The sequence below is a fragment of the Anser brachyrhynchus genome (assembly GCF_964034855.1).
Source record: "Anser brachyrhynchus genome assembly, chromosome: 10".
Lineage (NCBI taxonomy): Eukaryota > Metazoa > Chordata > Aves > Anseriformes > Anatidae > Anser > Anser brachyrhynchus.
In genome coordinates, this window is record NC_137705.1 from 19,869,680 (window position 1) to 19,884,090 (window position 14,411).

Sequence of the window (14,411 nt, forward strand, 5' to 3'; positions counted from 1 at the left end):
TAAACAAAAACAAAAATGTCCTAATCTTCCTTTCTTTATGTTTTGTTTTGTTTTCTTTCTTTTTTTTTTTCCTTTTTTTATCCTGGCCATTATTTTGCTCAGAGCTGGTATGACCCTCAAAAGTTGAATTTGAATGCTCTTAGACTTGAGGCTTGTAATTGAGAGATATATTTCCTGTACATACAAGAACGGAAGATAAAGATGATAGTATGTTTCCATTTAATTGTTGATAATTTATGTAAAACTGTGTAGTGAATTATTAATAGTACTTTCTCTTAGCTACAGTAACAAGTCAGTACGCATGCATAAGGAAGAAGATAAGGTTAATTATGAAATGTTCTAATTTCAAGTTTCTTTGAGAGTAGTGGTAGAGGACAAAGTAAATGTGAAAAATTATATAAAGAATCTTTGACAACAGCTATCTTCTTTAGGCAATTTATTATCACAACTATATAGTGGTGCATGGATACAAGGTACAGAATGTACTTATAAACCCAAATAGGCAGCTGAAAGATGTTGCTTCTCAAAATGAACTCTGCAATTTTTCACACGTAATTGGAAGAGAGGGCAAGGAGAATGATTAAAACAAACAAACAACAAAAAAAAACCTTTAAACTCTATTTTAAAAATGAGATTAATGCACTTCACATCTTGAGGATGCATCTGAACAGTAAAGGCAGTACAGTTTAAAGAAACAAACAATATGCGAAGTACATGCCCAACTAACATAGCACGTGTTGTTTTAGCGTAATTCACATCGCTTAAACCCATGTGGAGCCCCGTGCTTTCCGCGTTCGTCACATACCTCTATCCTGGGCACACAAACACACTTCTGGTTGAATTTGGCCGGGGGAGAGCGTGGTGGAAAATCTGTCATTGTCTGTCATATCTATCATTGTTTGCTAATACTTCATGGGATCCAAAGCAAAGTCACTATGGGGAAGCTGGAGTTCAAGCTTTTTCTACCTTTATGTTTAGGGAAAATATGAAAAATTCAAAAAGAAGGTTTCCGTCACATCTCATGTTTAAAAAATAATCATTTTTATCTAGCACTGTAACATGTTGAAGCTTTCTGGTATTTTTTTTTTGTTGTTGCAAGTCACTTCACTGCAATTACTGAAATTATTTATTGCATGAAAAGTCACATCTTGTGAGTGCTCGCCTGTAACCTAAACTGAAGTTTTGTTTTACTGCTGCAGTATGAATCTTGGTATTTTTAGTAGAAATATTTATATAATGCATTTGTATAGCTATAATAAGGCTGTTAAGGAGCATAACACTGATGAAACTGAGATGAGCTTCCTTTCAGATGTGGTTTAAAAAGAAAACCTGTTCAAATCATTCATGGTATAAAGATTTTGTTATTGTCATTGTGATTTTGTCCATAATATTTTTTTCAGAACAGTTCACGTGAAGGGAAGGCCGTAGAATAAGACATTCCATGTAAAGGACAAAAGGAAGGCAGTTTCATGAGAGAGAGTAATTGTACTGTAGAACTGAGGAAACCTGAGATACGGGCTGATGGATTTAACCTTGCCATTGGGGTACTCTGTTACAGGACTTACAGACATGAAGATGGACAACTGGAAATACTATATAATTCACAACTGTCTTTCAGTCAACGCCTGTATACCAACCTGGAAGCTATCTTTTATCATTTCTGCCTCTGTATGCCGCTCTTCACTATAGTAAAACAGCCTCTGCTTTATGTCAGAGGTATGATTCCTTGGGCATGTTTCCAAGCCTTGTCCAGGTATGAGTCTTCTAGATTTGTAGTCAAGAAATTAGGAAGTGAAATATTATGAAAGAAGAGTGAATATTTCACATAAAAAGTAATATTCTTTCATTTTTTCCCTGATGAAAGCAATCTGTGGGCATGATGGGTAGTTCAGATTCTAGATGAGCTATGGTAAGTCAGAAGAGCATGGTTTACTAAATACTGATGAAGTGCTAAGTGGGTAGTGGTGAGTGTTTTTATATATATATATATATATATAATGTTTATATATATATGTATATAAAAGAAAAGAAGAGGGGTTTATCAGTAGGATAGTGCATCAGAACATACCTGACTGTAACTGAAATAGAATAAAGAAAATTCTGGTGTCAGAAGCATCAGCTGGTAAGGATTTTATTCTCTGCTTTGTTCTCTCAGAGAAGGTGGTATAGGACTGAGTGAAGGAGGAGGACTTGATAGATCCAGAAAGTCACGTGAACTAAGTGGGGAATTCTTAATTCCCTGCTTAGTGGGGGATCAACGGTACCAATAGTTTTGGTAAGGTAATTGGAGAAAGGAAGAATTTAGTGTGAGTTGGAGAGAATCTGTTTCCTCTTCCTGGCTTTCTCTTTTGGAGTTTTGTTGCATGATTTATTGCTGGATCTCTGCCATGTTGCTCGCTTTGTCAGTATGCAACTGTTTGCAGCTATGAGCCTTAAAATATCTTGACATTACATCTTGTGAGATGGATTAAAAAGGAGTGGATGAAGTCAGGCATGACTTCATTTATAGATTTATAAATGTATAAATCTATGAAAAGTTTTATGTGCGTGTCTTTTTGTTTATTTGTAAATTAAGACACATCTCTTGAGAGGTGGAAAAAGGTCCCATCCACCTTTGTTATAAGCAACGTGAATTTAGAAAGCAGAGGTATACTGTGATTGCCTTCTTTCTTGCTATTAAATGACTGGCTTGTTTAAATTAACTTCTGAACTGAAATTCAGCAAAGGTTATAGGAAATGAATGGGGATATTCAGTCCTGAGACAAGAAAGAGCAAATGTCTCCTAGACATCAATCTGATTTCATAAAAAAATATTTTTAATGTGATGTTATGTGATAGTTAATGTGTTAATATATGTGCAAACTCATAGCATCCTTCCCATTTGCCCTCCCACATCCTTGCATTTTATTAAAACAAATTCAGTAATGTGTGTTATGTCTAGATTACCCACCTACTGCAAGTTTTATTTTGCATATGTCACACTGCCTGGGCAGTTGCTGGAAAACAAACATGGTACACCTCTAATTTGGCAGGCTCGTTTAATTTACCTGTCTGTTTCTACCCGTTGGCTGACCCACATATGTTCAAGATGTTTATTTGCTGATGACTAATGAAATTTAACTTCATTAAGATAACAAAGAGCAAAACCTCTAACTTTACACTTAAAGTTCTGAAGTTCACTCATTTTAATGATCTGCACATAACAGGTGAACCTCTCCACATATCTGTAATTTGTTTCAAGTTTATTCTAGGAGATGGTGAGGAAAAGAATACAATAAGAAGGTGGCTGGTGGCCATCACTGTGATGTCCGTAAAAGTCCTTTCTAATTTTTTTTTCCTTCAGCAATGTCTGGCAGATACCTTTCTTTCTTTAGCTATGTACTGGCTAAATAAATATTTGAGGTAGAACATAATGTAATGCTGCATATTTTAGATACTTGGTCGTTAATTTTCTTTTGGAATTTTTTTGCAGTATCTCCTTTCAGGGAAAAAAAAAATCAGCACGTTGGCTGCTGTGCACAACTTGCTAGATAGCTGCAGGTGAGGTTCCTGCTGTGAAAGTAAAGGTTTTGGGATGGCTGGGGTAATTTTAAATGCAAGTGTTTATTCTTCCTATAGAAAGAAGTCAGGCTGCAAGAGCGATCACTCTACTTCATAGCAGTCGTTGCTATAAAATCAGAGAGCTGCAGTTAAGCCACTTGAGTAGCTAAGAACAGTGTTCTTCTAGACACAAGCTCTTCTCAGCAACCCCCCATCACAGATGAGTGAATTGTGTCTGCTACACTGAGTGGAAGAGACAGCTGCCAGGCTTCTAGCACGTTAGTCCTTTTTGCCATAGCCTCGTTCTAGTGTGTCAGTAATTATGCAAAGAAATAAAAACAAATTCTTCACTGGCATATGCAGATGGTGAACTGTGTTCAAGAGAGTCTCTAACTTGCAGGACTGCTTTTTTATGGCTTTTTTTTTTTTGGGTTGTTGAGGTCAGTCCGTGGTTTAATGTGTGCAGAGCAGAAACTGTTGCTTCTTGATACGTTTCCTTCTGCTAGCATTAGCTAAAACTGTAATTTTAACTGTAGAAACACTAACAAACATGTTTAATATACAGAGTGGTCAATTTCATTTTTTACGTACTAATATAAACTCAATTTCAGTTATTAATGCTGATGCAACTTTGAAATTAACTTATTTTATTAGTTGTATGTATTGCTCTGAAATAATGATAAGGAAGTAGTGTTGTTGAGGTAATTTTACAATGGAACTGCCTTACAGTACTCTGTAGTTACTCTCCCCAAATAAATGTTTATGTAAGAAAAGAGTGAATAAACTTCCAGTTTTAGGAAGGAATCCTAATACTGTATTGGGTTATCAGCTAAATTGCTATTCCATGGCCTTTGCTATGGCCTGAGCCAGAGAGGGTGGGAATTTAAGTGAGTCTGTGCAAAGTGTGTGCGCATGGTGTTCGGTAGCTGTCATGTATTTAGAACCACCTTTGCATTAATGCTAGGCTTTGCAGGCCAAATTTACTGAAAAGAAATTAAACATGACTTTCGTGTGAGGTAAATATTATGAATAGCATATAGGATGGAAGTTGATCAGAATGAGATGTAAAAGAGGCAAGGCAGGGTAGATATAGTGGGTGTTCAGCATAAATAAGGATCATGCACTAGAACCAGTATGCATGAAGAGTTTGCTTTATTGCCTTTCCAGTCGGAGAGTAGAGAAATTCAGCAATTAATCATTTATCTTGCAGCTAATTCTAGTGTCAGCAACATTCCTAGACTCTTCCTCATAGTTTTATTTAACTGCTAACCTTCTTTGTTGCTGCCAAATACTAGCATGACTGAGGTGACCTGAACTTCTTAACAGATATTTCAAGAAGGTTGTGTAGTTTTTCTCCCAGTAATTTTAACTGTAATGATTTGATTGCAGTAAAGATTTTGTAAACTAATAATGTGTTGATGTCTGTTTGTAGGCTCAGTTACCTCTGTCAGTGTAAGAGGTTGAGGGATGTGATTCATGGGGACCTGCTGCCCTCAGCAGAAATGATCACAGTCTTGAGTCAAGAGTATGGCGTACCATTAACTGATGAGGATCTCTTCACTCGGAAACCTCCTGTGCCCTTGTTTTCCTCTGATGCTTGTATACTATCAGGAAAATTTAGCAGAGAGAAAAAGACAGTATATTCTTCATTAGACAACTACAATGAAAAGTATGTGCAGTGGAAGAAAGAAATGGCAGAAAAAATGTCTTTTGAGAGAAACCACATTAGGGTGAGTAGTGAGGCATGAGAAGCAAGCCTAGCAAAACTTCATATCCTTAATCACCTCCTCCTTCTCTTGAAACAGTGGCTCATTAGACTTAAAAAAACTTTCCTGAGGTCTTTGTAGGTATTGTAACAACATTATTAAAAAGTGCACAGTAAATTTTTGTGTATAAGTGACCGTTTCTCAAAGGGGAAAGCAATTCTAGTGCTTACAAGTAAAGAGAGGAGATGGTGTGTGAGTGGTAAGGAAACTAATTGTTTAAAGGATTTGTCATTTTTGTTTTGAGATTGGTTTCTATTTTTCTTTGTCCTTTTCTTCTCCATAGCTCCCCCAGTGTGCTTTAGTGCGTTACACAGGCTTCAGCTGCTGTGTGGGGCCAGGCCAGCTAAGCTCATATAAAAATTCTGTTTCCTTCTCTTGCCCTGAAAAAGACCTACTCATGTTTGGACAACCAGAACAATTAACTAAATAAAACCAGCAGTTGCAGACAGAGTTGAATTTTAAATAAATTTTGAAGACTTTTATTACATCTTCTGGCTTGTTACCAGCAGCCATATGCCCCTCCTGTTGCCTCAGGGAAAACACATTGAAACTAAAACCTTTCCTGTGCATATAGACATCCAAGAAGAGAGATCATGTATGTTTCCAGGGAGTCTGAAGTGTTTTGGAGTACATTGCTTAGATGAGGACTCTAGCCATCCCATGGTTTGTGAGGAATAGTCGTGAATGTTTTTAATACAAAGAGGTTTTCCCTGACATCAAAAGCTATGCTTCTACATGAGGGTACTGTCCTGGAGTTACTGAGAGACATTTAACTTCTGAGTATTTCCTTTTTCACATCTAGTCTGTTGATAAAGGAGTATCAGATGAGGCTAGAAAAGAAAACTATCTTAAGTTAACTGTTCCTGGTACTTGTATTTATAACGTCACAGGAGGACGCAAACAGCAGCACTCTTTGGCCCAAGTATTCTATGTAGGTTATACGTAAGGTAATTCTGTTTTTTGTCTGAAGTTTGCAGTCTTCCCAGTATACGTATTTTAACCAGTTTTCATTTTATACATGCTTTTGAATCAAGAGAGAAAGAGGACTGGGAAGTCCTCTGTAGATGAGAAAATATGAAATACTCTTTTAATAGCTGATAATGTAACCTTTTCAGACTTTTTGATGTAAAAAATATTTTGGAGTTAAAGCACTGAATAGATTAGGGAGCTTTTCAATGTTGTCACAGGGAACTGATATCCAAAATACAGTTTACCCCTTTTGCTGTAATTATCTATTGTGTCAAAGTCTGAATTCAAAGCCATAACTGCAGTAAACACAGTTGAATAATGTTCTTAAGTGAATGAAAAGGTATGAGGGTTTAATTACACCGTGTCAGCAGAGAAATTTGAAAAGTCGTAATGAATATTGTTACACACGTAACTATAATTGCTGGGGTGTTAATAAAATCATAGAAATGAAAGAACTAATCTTATTTCATCTGATGAAGACCAGTATCTGCTCCAGAGCAGCTCTTTAGATCTGCAGTAGAAGTCATTCTCTGGTGAGTGCTTGTCTCCAGCGCAGTGCAATAGTCTCACAGCACGTCATGTGCAAGGATGAAATGAGGGACTAATCTGTAGAAAAAATGGTGCTATTTTTTTTAATAAAGTCTTTTTATCGAGTACTTTATTAACAAAGAACTGTTGAGCGCTAAATATATAAATGTAGGGTTTTAAAATATTAATGTCTTTTTAAAGTTTTTTTAATGTTTACAGTATTGGTTGCTTGTTTGTAATTTTTTTGTAGCACTCTGCATTCCTAATTCAGGCAGAACTCACATGTAATCTCTATTTGCAGGCTAACATTGATGCTATATGTCAACTTAAAGGAAAGATGAAAAAGCCAAAGTTTGAAGCTTTCAGGATTTATCCTGTTGATGGCAAATCTGTTTATAACTACAGCTCTCAGAGCCTGAATTCTGCAGAACTTGCAAAGAAATATATTCGCCAGGAAATGGCAAAGGTGAACTGAGACATGTAAATGGAAGATCTTAGCTTGACATGTGCAGTGTTAAAAGAGAGATGAATTAAATAGGTATACATTGGTAACTTCTGTATTAGTACATAGGGTGGGAAGTTGGTACCCCAGAAGAGGTGTTCTTTTTTGCTGTGTGAAATTCTGCTCTTAATGTTGTGCGTTATAGTCAGGTTGTCTATTCCCCATGACTTGGACTCTAATTCTGAGCGTGGACTTCGGTAATCTTTCCAGTTCAGAGTCCCACACGTTTATAAGTGGAAGAATTTGAGTAATTGCAATGTTGAAGTATGCAATATAAAGTGATTTGGAGAATATATTTAAGAACACATTTGAAGAATCACATTTATCTGCTTTTGTCTGAACAGCTGGCTTGAATCTTAATAACAAATGTTATTTTCCTGTCTGCTAGTGGAAACTATTATAGCTCTGTGGAAAGTGTTCATGTTACACCCATGAACAACACAGTATGCACTAAAATTATTTTTGCAACCATAAGTAAATGAAAATAATATTAAAAGTATGTCATTCCGTGATTATTTTTCAGAGATCCCATTATAACACCTGATAGTAAATTGATTCTTGGATCATAATAGAACAAAATACAAAAAATATTTTTCTCAGTATTTAATGATGGTTCTTCTCCCTGTATAATATTGATCTGTGATTAGTAGAAGCCTTAGGTAATGAAATGGTGCTGGTTCTGTCTTAGATTGTACTTTTCAGGGAAATGTTCTCCTCTCCCAGCAAAGGGAAGTTCACATTAACAAAAACAAACTTTTTTTTTTTTTTGTAGGAACCAAAGAACAGATTCACTTATTGTTCTGAGTACCTGTCAGCTACATTTGACCCAGTTGATGTGGTTGCTGTCTGTAAGGAATCCTTTGCAAAATCCAGGAGCATGTGGCTGTCACCGGATGGATTTGTATTTCCTGGATTTAAGAGCAGTATTGAAAGCAACCTGCACCCTCAGATGCCTGACGAGGCACGTCTGGAGGAGTTAAGCCAGGTAACATTAAACTTAAATGAATTGTCCAAAGTGAACTGAAGCGTTTTAGTATACTTGAAAGAGGTTGACTGCTTTAGCATTTGGAAGTTGCTCTTGAGGGATACAGCCCAGGCAAGCTCTTTTGAGGGTGACACCTGTATTTGCAGTTTGGGTACATCAGAACCTAGCTCACCCAGGTGATTGTTTGGATACGCAAATTCTGCTCTGAACACATATAGAAAACCTATTTGCCAGTATTAAATGGGTTTTAATAGGTATTAATGGAGTGTATGATGTTTTGATTTACATGTACAAGTGGGGTCCAGCAAAAAAAATTTTAACTCTTCCCTGTTTTGAACAGTCTTCAACATTCAGCATTGTGCATGCTTAAGCACATGTGATCTGCTGTTAGGCAGGAGATTTGTATGTTATCAGAATTGGCAAGATAAGAAAATAAAGGGATAGAACATTTGTTGTTGTTATTATTATTATCAGGATCAGTCAATTTTGCCAAGTTAATTGAACACAGACAGCACAGAGTGGAACAAGCTGAATGCTTGGAGGCTTGTTACCTTTCGATGACCATATCTTGCAAGAATGTGTTCATTTAATTTTTTAGACTTTATTTACCATACGTTTTTTTCCTACAAATGGCAGTAGTTTCTCAGAAAGGTTAGAGTGTAGCTGAAGTGAAAGAGTTAATGAAAACAGAGTGCTTTCTTCTGTCCCATGATGTTGGGGAATGTACCTTCTCTTGATGGGGGAGAGAAGTTTCACTGATCAAGAGTAAGCGAAGGTATAATTTTTGGTGCCTTTTGTTGAAGAGGTGAAACAGAGGAGGGGAGTAGGGGAGTTGGGCAGTACAGGATGGAAAACTTGACAAGCTGAAAAAGGGTAGCAAAAGGAGTAGCAGGCTTACAGTGCAGCAGCTGTTGATTGACTCCAGAGTTACTGAACTGAAGTAAATGGGAGACTGTGACATTTGGTGTGGGATTAAGGGTTGCCTGGTATGTTGTATTGACCATTGGCAACTATGGATGGGATGAGAGAGGGGAAGAGATCTGATGTCTTACCCTGAATGACACTAAGTGTAACCTGGCAGTGCCGGTAGCTGGGTAGCATCAATGCCAGCTGTGGCATTGAAAGAAAGTAGGAAGGAGGCTCCCTCTGCTCAAATGGGGACTTCACAGACATGACCAGCATTGTTTTTGTAATGGAGATTGATTCTGAATTCACGTGTTACCAGACAGGTGGAACAAACAAAAGCAGAAAACTAGGATCCCATTCGGAAGCAGTCTGATTTTCACACATTGCTTCTACAGACGTTTCTGTTTTTCTTCTGAAACACAGAATGTGCCCCTCATTTGTCACATCATCCTGTGGGAGGCAAACAAGTTCTTGGAGTTTGTCTAGTTTCCTACAATATTGCCATGCAGTTTCAGCACTCACTCAGCTATCCTTTAGCTGCACAGTTTTAGGTAAAACATTGAAAATACGGGGCAAACAACAGAGCGGGTATTACTTTGTAGTTTAGGAAAGATAGTTCAGTCTGATTAATCTAACCTCTATTTCACCAGCGAGTAGTCAGAGGGCCACAAAAAGTTGAACTGTATTTCACCATTGTGAGGATGAATATTCCTGCCATGTTTCTAGTGTATGCAGAACAAGCTGAAAAGCTACTTGCAGAGAGAAGTGGTCCTGTGTAGCAAAGTCTGGCAATTGTTAGCTCATCGCCCAGAAATCTAGCTAACTTATTTTTTGTGACTCCTCCCTTGTGATTTTAGCCTGGCTACTTATCGGGGTTCAAATTTAATTTAGAAATGGCAGGCGAATGCTCTGCATGCTAACATGGAGCCAGTGCTGTCACGAGACAGATGGAGCTGGGACAAACGGCACGTTGATTTTGATCTCTACACAAAGCCGCCTGTGACAACAGCCCCACTGACAGGTAATGCATCTGTTAAATTGCTCATCCCAAAGCTTTTAACTCGAAGCTCTGACATATGGACCTGAAGCCCGTTCAGTTCTGCCATCGAGGGAAAGGAGTGTGAACGCCAAGAGGTTTATCAGGGAGGTCCATGGACTGCAAAAATACTCACTCTCAAGCAAATGAAACATTGTAGGATGTAAGGCCTTCACCATCCTCCGATTTTACCCCTCCAGTCGCTTAACTTCTTAGTCTGAGTTCCTTTGTCTACAGTATAGTATGACAGAAGGGTGCAGAGCCTCTTTGGCTTATTCTTCTGTAAAGCTAGCTCTGTAGGCTGCCCGATCTTCCTTTGTACGTAGGGATTGATAACAGTCAGCTTTTGTTGCTATCAAGCTCAGACAAAAGCTACCTCACAGACGACAAGTAATACCAGAAAATGAGTCCAGAGGGGGCCTGAGATGAGCCAGTTAAATTTGCTTGCTATCAGCACAGCAGCCTGGAGTGTGTGCCTTGGTGAAGTGGTCGGTGTATGTAACCCTGTGTTCACCTGTAAACAGTGAAAGAAAAAGTTGCATTTAATTATGAATGCAATAATACTCTATTTCTAGAAATAGAGTAGGATACTATTCTAGAATACTAGAACTAGCATCTAGTACTAATTCTAGAACACTAGAATAGTACTCTAGTATTTCGAAAGTATTTTGAAAAGTTGACCATGTGTTTCTTTTTGTCCAGAACCCCCTGAGATTCACTGGAGTGTAGAAAATAATAGCTTTATTGTTGTTACTGGAATCATTGCTCTTTGACAAGTTTTCTGATGGTACATTACCCTGTAACTTGCAAAACACTCGGTTAGTGCAATGCTTCTCAAGTGCTTCTGACAGAGAAATGCTTTAGAAATTAGACAGGATTAATTTCACTTCCATGTGTTTCATGGAGTTTACAGGACTGTGAATTGTCTTTGCTGTGAGGCACTAGCCATTATTCTAATACCATTATCATCTGTTCTAGCTGAATCCTTGTGAGAAAGGTTGTTCCTGGTAATAGCAAGCTTTTAGCATCCTTGTACAAACATTCAAAAGTTCTTATCTTTTCCATTTAACTGCTTTCTATTGTCTGCTTTTTCTTTTACAATCTGTTGTTGACCTTGTGAAGATGCTACTCGGGTTGTGCAAACTGCGTTTGATGATACCAAGCTGAAAGTTCACCGGTGCTCTGCTGCAGCTGAATTATCCACACGCGGGCCAAGAGCCAGTTGTCAGCTACAGAAGCTCCAAGGACTTCTGAAAGATGAACCTCTGAAATTCTCACTCAGGAAGCCAGGACTAATCTTGAAGGTAAAGGGTAACTGTCTGTGGGTACAGATCTTGGCACCTACCTTTGTGTAGCAACAGCACTCCCGTACTTCGTGGCAGGCAGATGACAGTTTAGCACAGTAGTTTTTGAAGTAAAAATATTTGTTAAATTGATGCTGATAGGACTGGTTGACTCAACCTTACAAAAGTCTTAGAAAAACATCAGACAGCGCAGAAAATTAATTTTATTTTTATTTTTTAATTCTTTGCTGTGTTAGTCAGAGATAGTGGATCATGGGGGAGGAGTTCTGTTCAGTTAACTAACTTGCCTGTCTGCGTGCGGAAGGCGAGAAAGGAAGAACATTTTTTTGCCAGCTGGCTTAGCAGCTTTGAAAGAAATTATACTGTCCCCTAACGAAATCTAGGGGTTAAGGGACTTCTGTTGGCTGCATGCCAAATGCCTCACCATGTGTTCTCTTGATTACCATAGCTTTGTATAGACTTCCTGAGCATTGCATATCAGCCTGTTGGTGCAAAAATCACACACACAGACACCTCAGTTTTGGAAGATGAAAGGATTTGTGCTCATAAATATGAAAAGCTGTATGGGTGGCCTGCACCTAACTGTTCTTTTGTTGGCTGAATCATAGTCAGTGCTTGCATATAAATGACTGACCCAAACACTGAGCATGCTTTTAAAGCCAGTTTTGATCAAAGAGAGTGAAACTGTTGGCTACAAATGCTCTAGAAAAAACAAACAAAAAAAAAAACACAGAGGAACTATGAGAATGTCCATAACACAAGCAGAGTTAAACCTCTGAGGCTGATGCCTCCCCTCCCGTTTTTTTAATAATATTCTGAATGCCAGTTCTTGTATTGAATGGACACAGCAGCAAGCTGCCTGGCCTCCTCAGGTTAGTGTCAGGCTTTGAACTGAATAATGCTTTGTGCTCTGCCTTCTGCTTTGATTTGGCTGTTCAAAATATGAAATGTGTCCATCTTGGACTCTGCCTGTTTCCTGTAATTTCAATACACAGCCTTTTTTATGCTAGTCTGCGTATAAATAATACCATTATTTTTTTATATAACTTACAGTTTGCACTTCATGACATTCTACTTAAGGGTATCAGACATACAAGTCTGTCATAGCCAGTGTTTCTTAAACACATTTCCAAGGCTTCTTGGTGTAGCCCATAGGATGACATTTCTGTCCTGTTATAAAATCGTTGAATAATTTGTGAAAACATCCCTTTACAAAGGCAAGAACTACCAGTGGTCTACTAGCTAAGAAACAAGCGAGGAGGGAGAGGGGGGAAAAAAGGGAAGGGGAGGGGAGCCCTTCAGAACCAAGCCTGTTTTCTTATCCTAGCCTATCCCAGCCCTGTCGGTGTTGGACAACCAACCCTCTCAAAACAGTGCGGATGTCCTACCAGGCAGGAGGAAGAGCATCTGTTATGGCTTTGTACCAGGTCCTGAAGGTCAGCACAGCCTGAAGTGGAGCAAGAATATTATCCCCTGCCACAACAGAGAGCGTCAGGTGTTTGAAAAACTCAAAGGAGCAGATTTCAAGTAAGCCAACCTAATTGCTAGAAAGCACTGAATGTGGAAAAAGGGGCCTGCTATGTTAAAGGCTTCCAAACCATTTTATAGACTACATCAGGTGTTATAGTATAAAGATATTGTAGTATACATTACTAGGTTGATCAATTTTAGGGTGTATCCAAATGGAACCAGTTCTGTAGGAGACAGCTTGGTGTTTTTGGGAGGCTGACCTTTGAAGCCCAACCCCATAATCAAGGAAGAGAGTTTGCCACTGGTCATCACTTGCCCTGGGTGTCATTGTGCAGTACCGACATAGTTGCAGACTCTTTCCACAGTACTGTCAGCGACACTGGCATGTCAGTTTACACTGAAGTGAGTTTACACTGGAGACTGTGGTCTGCGGCCTTTCTAATCTAAGAAATACAAAGCTTTGTTCTTGCAGAGCAATTCTTACCTTTACAGTTTAATTACGCTGCTAGACATTTGAAGACATTTCATGTTGTTTGACCTTTCTAGACTGGGCCATCAAACATATCTAGCCTTAACAGGAAACTTTTAGTTACTAACTCCGTTACATATGGAGGAATGTAAAGTGGTTTAATGCATGTATTAGTCCTTAGTGCGGGAGATTAGTTGTTATTTTGCTCTCATGTAATCCCATCTTCTAAGATACTTCATGCATGTATTCAGTTTTTGCTGTACTCTCCCAGAATCCCATACTTGCTGTAAGTCATGCTTAACGAGGTCAGACGTCAGCCTTTTAGGTGTCAACTTGCGAAACAAATTTCTCATTAGCTGTGAGGCTGAACCTGATATTCTAGTAGGTTCAACAGCAGATTGAGTTGAGCAATGTCTCCTAGGAGTCAAGCAACAGGAATGAAGTAACATAGTAATTGATATGTGTGGCAAGCTTGTTGGGTAGTACCACAAATTTAACAGATCTAGTGGTGTTTGGTAAACGTGTTTGTTTGCTGAAGTGTTCCAATTATTCATTTAGAGACCTGTAGATTAAAGAGATGCAGCCTAATCTGAGCGACTTTTTTTTTTTGCCATTCCAGTTTATTTTGCAATAAACATTCACTTATTTACAAGCGTGACCAATCAGCAAGAGGACGCTCTGCTACCAGTGCAGAACAGGAAGATCCTCTCCAGAATGAAATGCCAGAGCCAGCTGTTACTCTGGACACAGGTAACTTGGTTAAACAGAAAGCACTCAGTGAATACCAGAGAATTGGTAAATATGTACCTGTGACCTAAAATAATTGCCTTCTTAATGAAATCTGGCCAGCAAATACTTCCCTAAGGCAAGTAGGACAGTTTCTTAAGTGTTGAATGTGTCACAGGCTAAAACTGACTTGCTGAGGGTAGGAGGTAA

The 14,411-nt window shown here is 38.4% G+C and overlaps 1 protein-coding gene across 10 annotated transcripts in view; it reads left to right on the plus strand.

Moving 5' to 3' along the window:
• Positions 1-14,411, plus strand: part of CFAP92 (cilia and flagella associated protein 92 (putative)) — a 120,295-nt gene that overhangs the window by 95,104 nt on the left and 10,780 nt on the right. For 9 of the 10 annotated variants that reach the window (XR_013955782.1, XM_080607042.1, XM_080607040.1 and 6 more), the window contains 8 exons: positions 1,559-1,753; positions 4,973-5,270; positions 7,105-7,269; positions 8,078-8,290; positions 10,088-10,217; positions 11,355-11,536; positions 12,864-13,063; positions 14,095-14,225. Coding sequence is in view for 8 of the 10 variants with exons in the window: in XM_080607042.1 (XP_080463168.1) it covers positions 1,559-1,753; positions 4,973-5,270; positions 7,105-7,269; positions 8,078-8,290; positions 10,088-10,217; positions 11,355-11,536; positions 12,864-13,063; positions 14,095-14,225 (1,514 nt within the window). In the remaining 2 variants the exon portion in view is untranslated. Of the gene's footprint in view, positions 1-1,558; positions 1,754-4,972; positions 5,271-7,104; positions 7,270-8,077; positions 8,291-10,053; positions 10,218-11,354; positions 11,537-12,863; positions 13,064-14,094; positions 14,226-14,411 lie in introns of those variants that run through there. The other variant, XR_013955783.1, reaches the window with a different exon arrangement.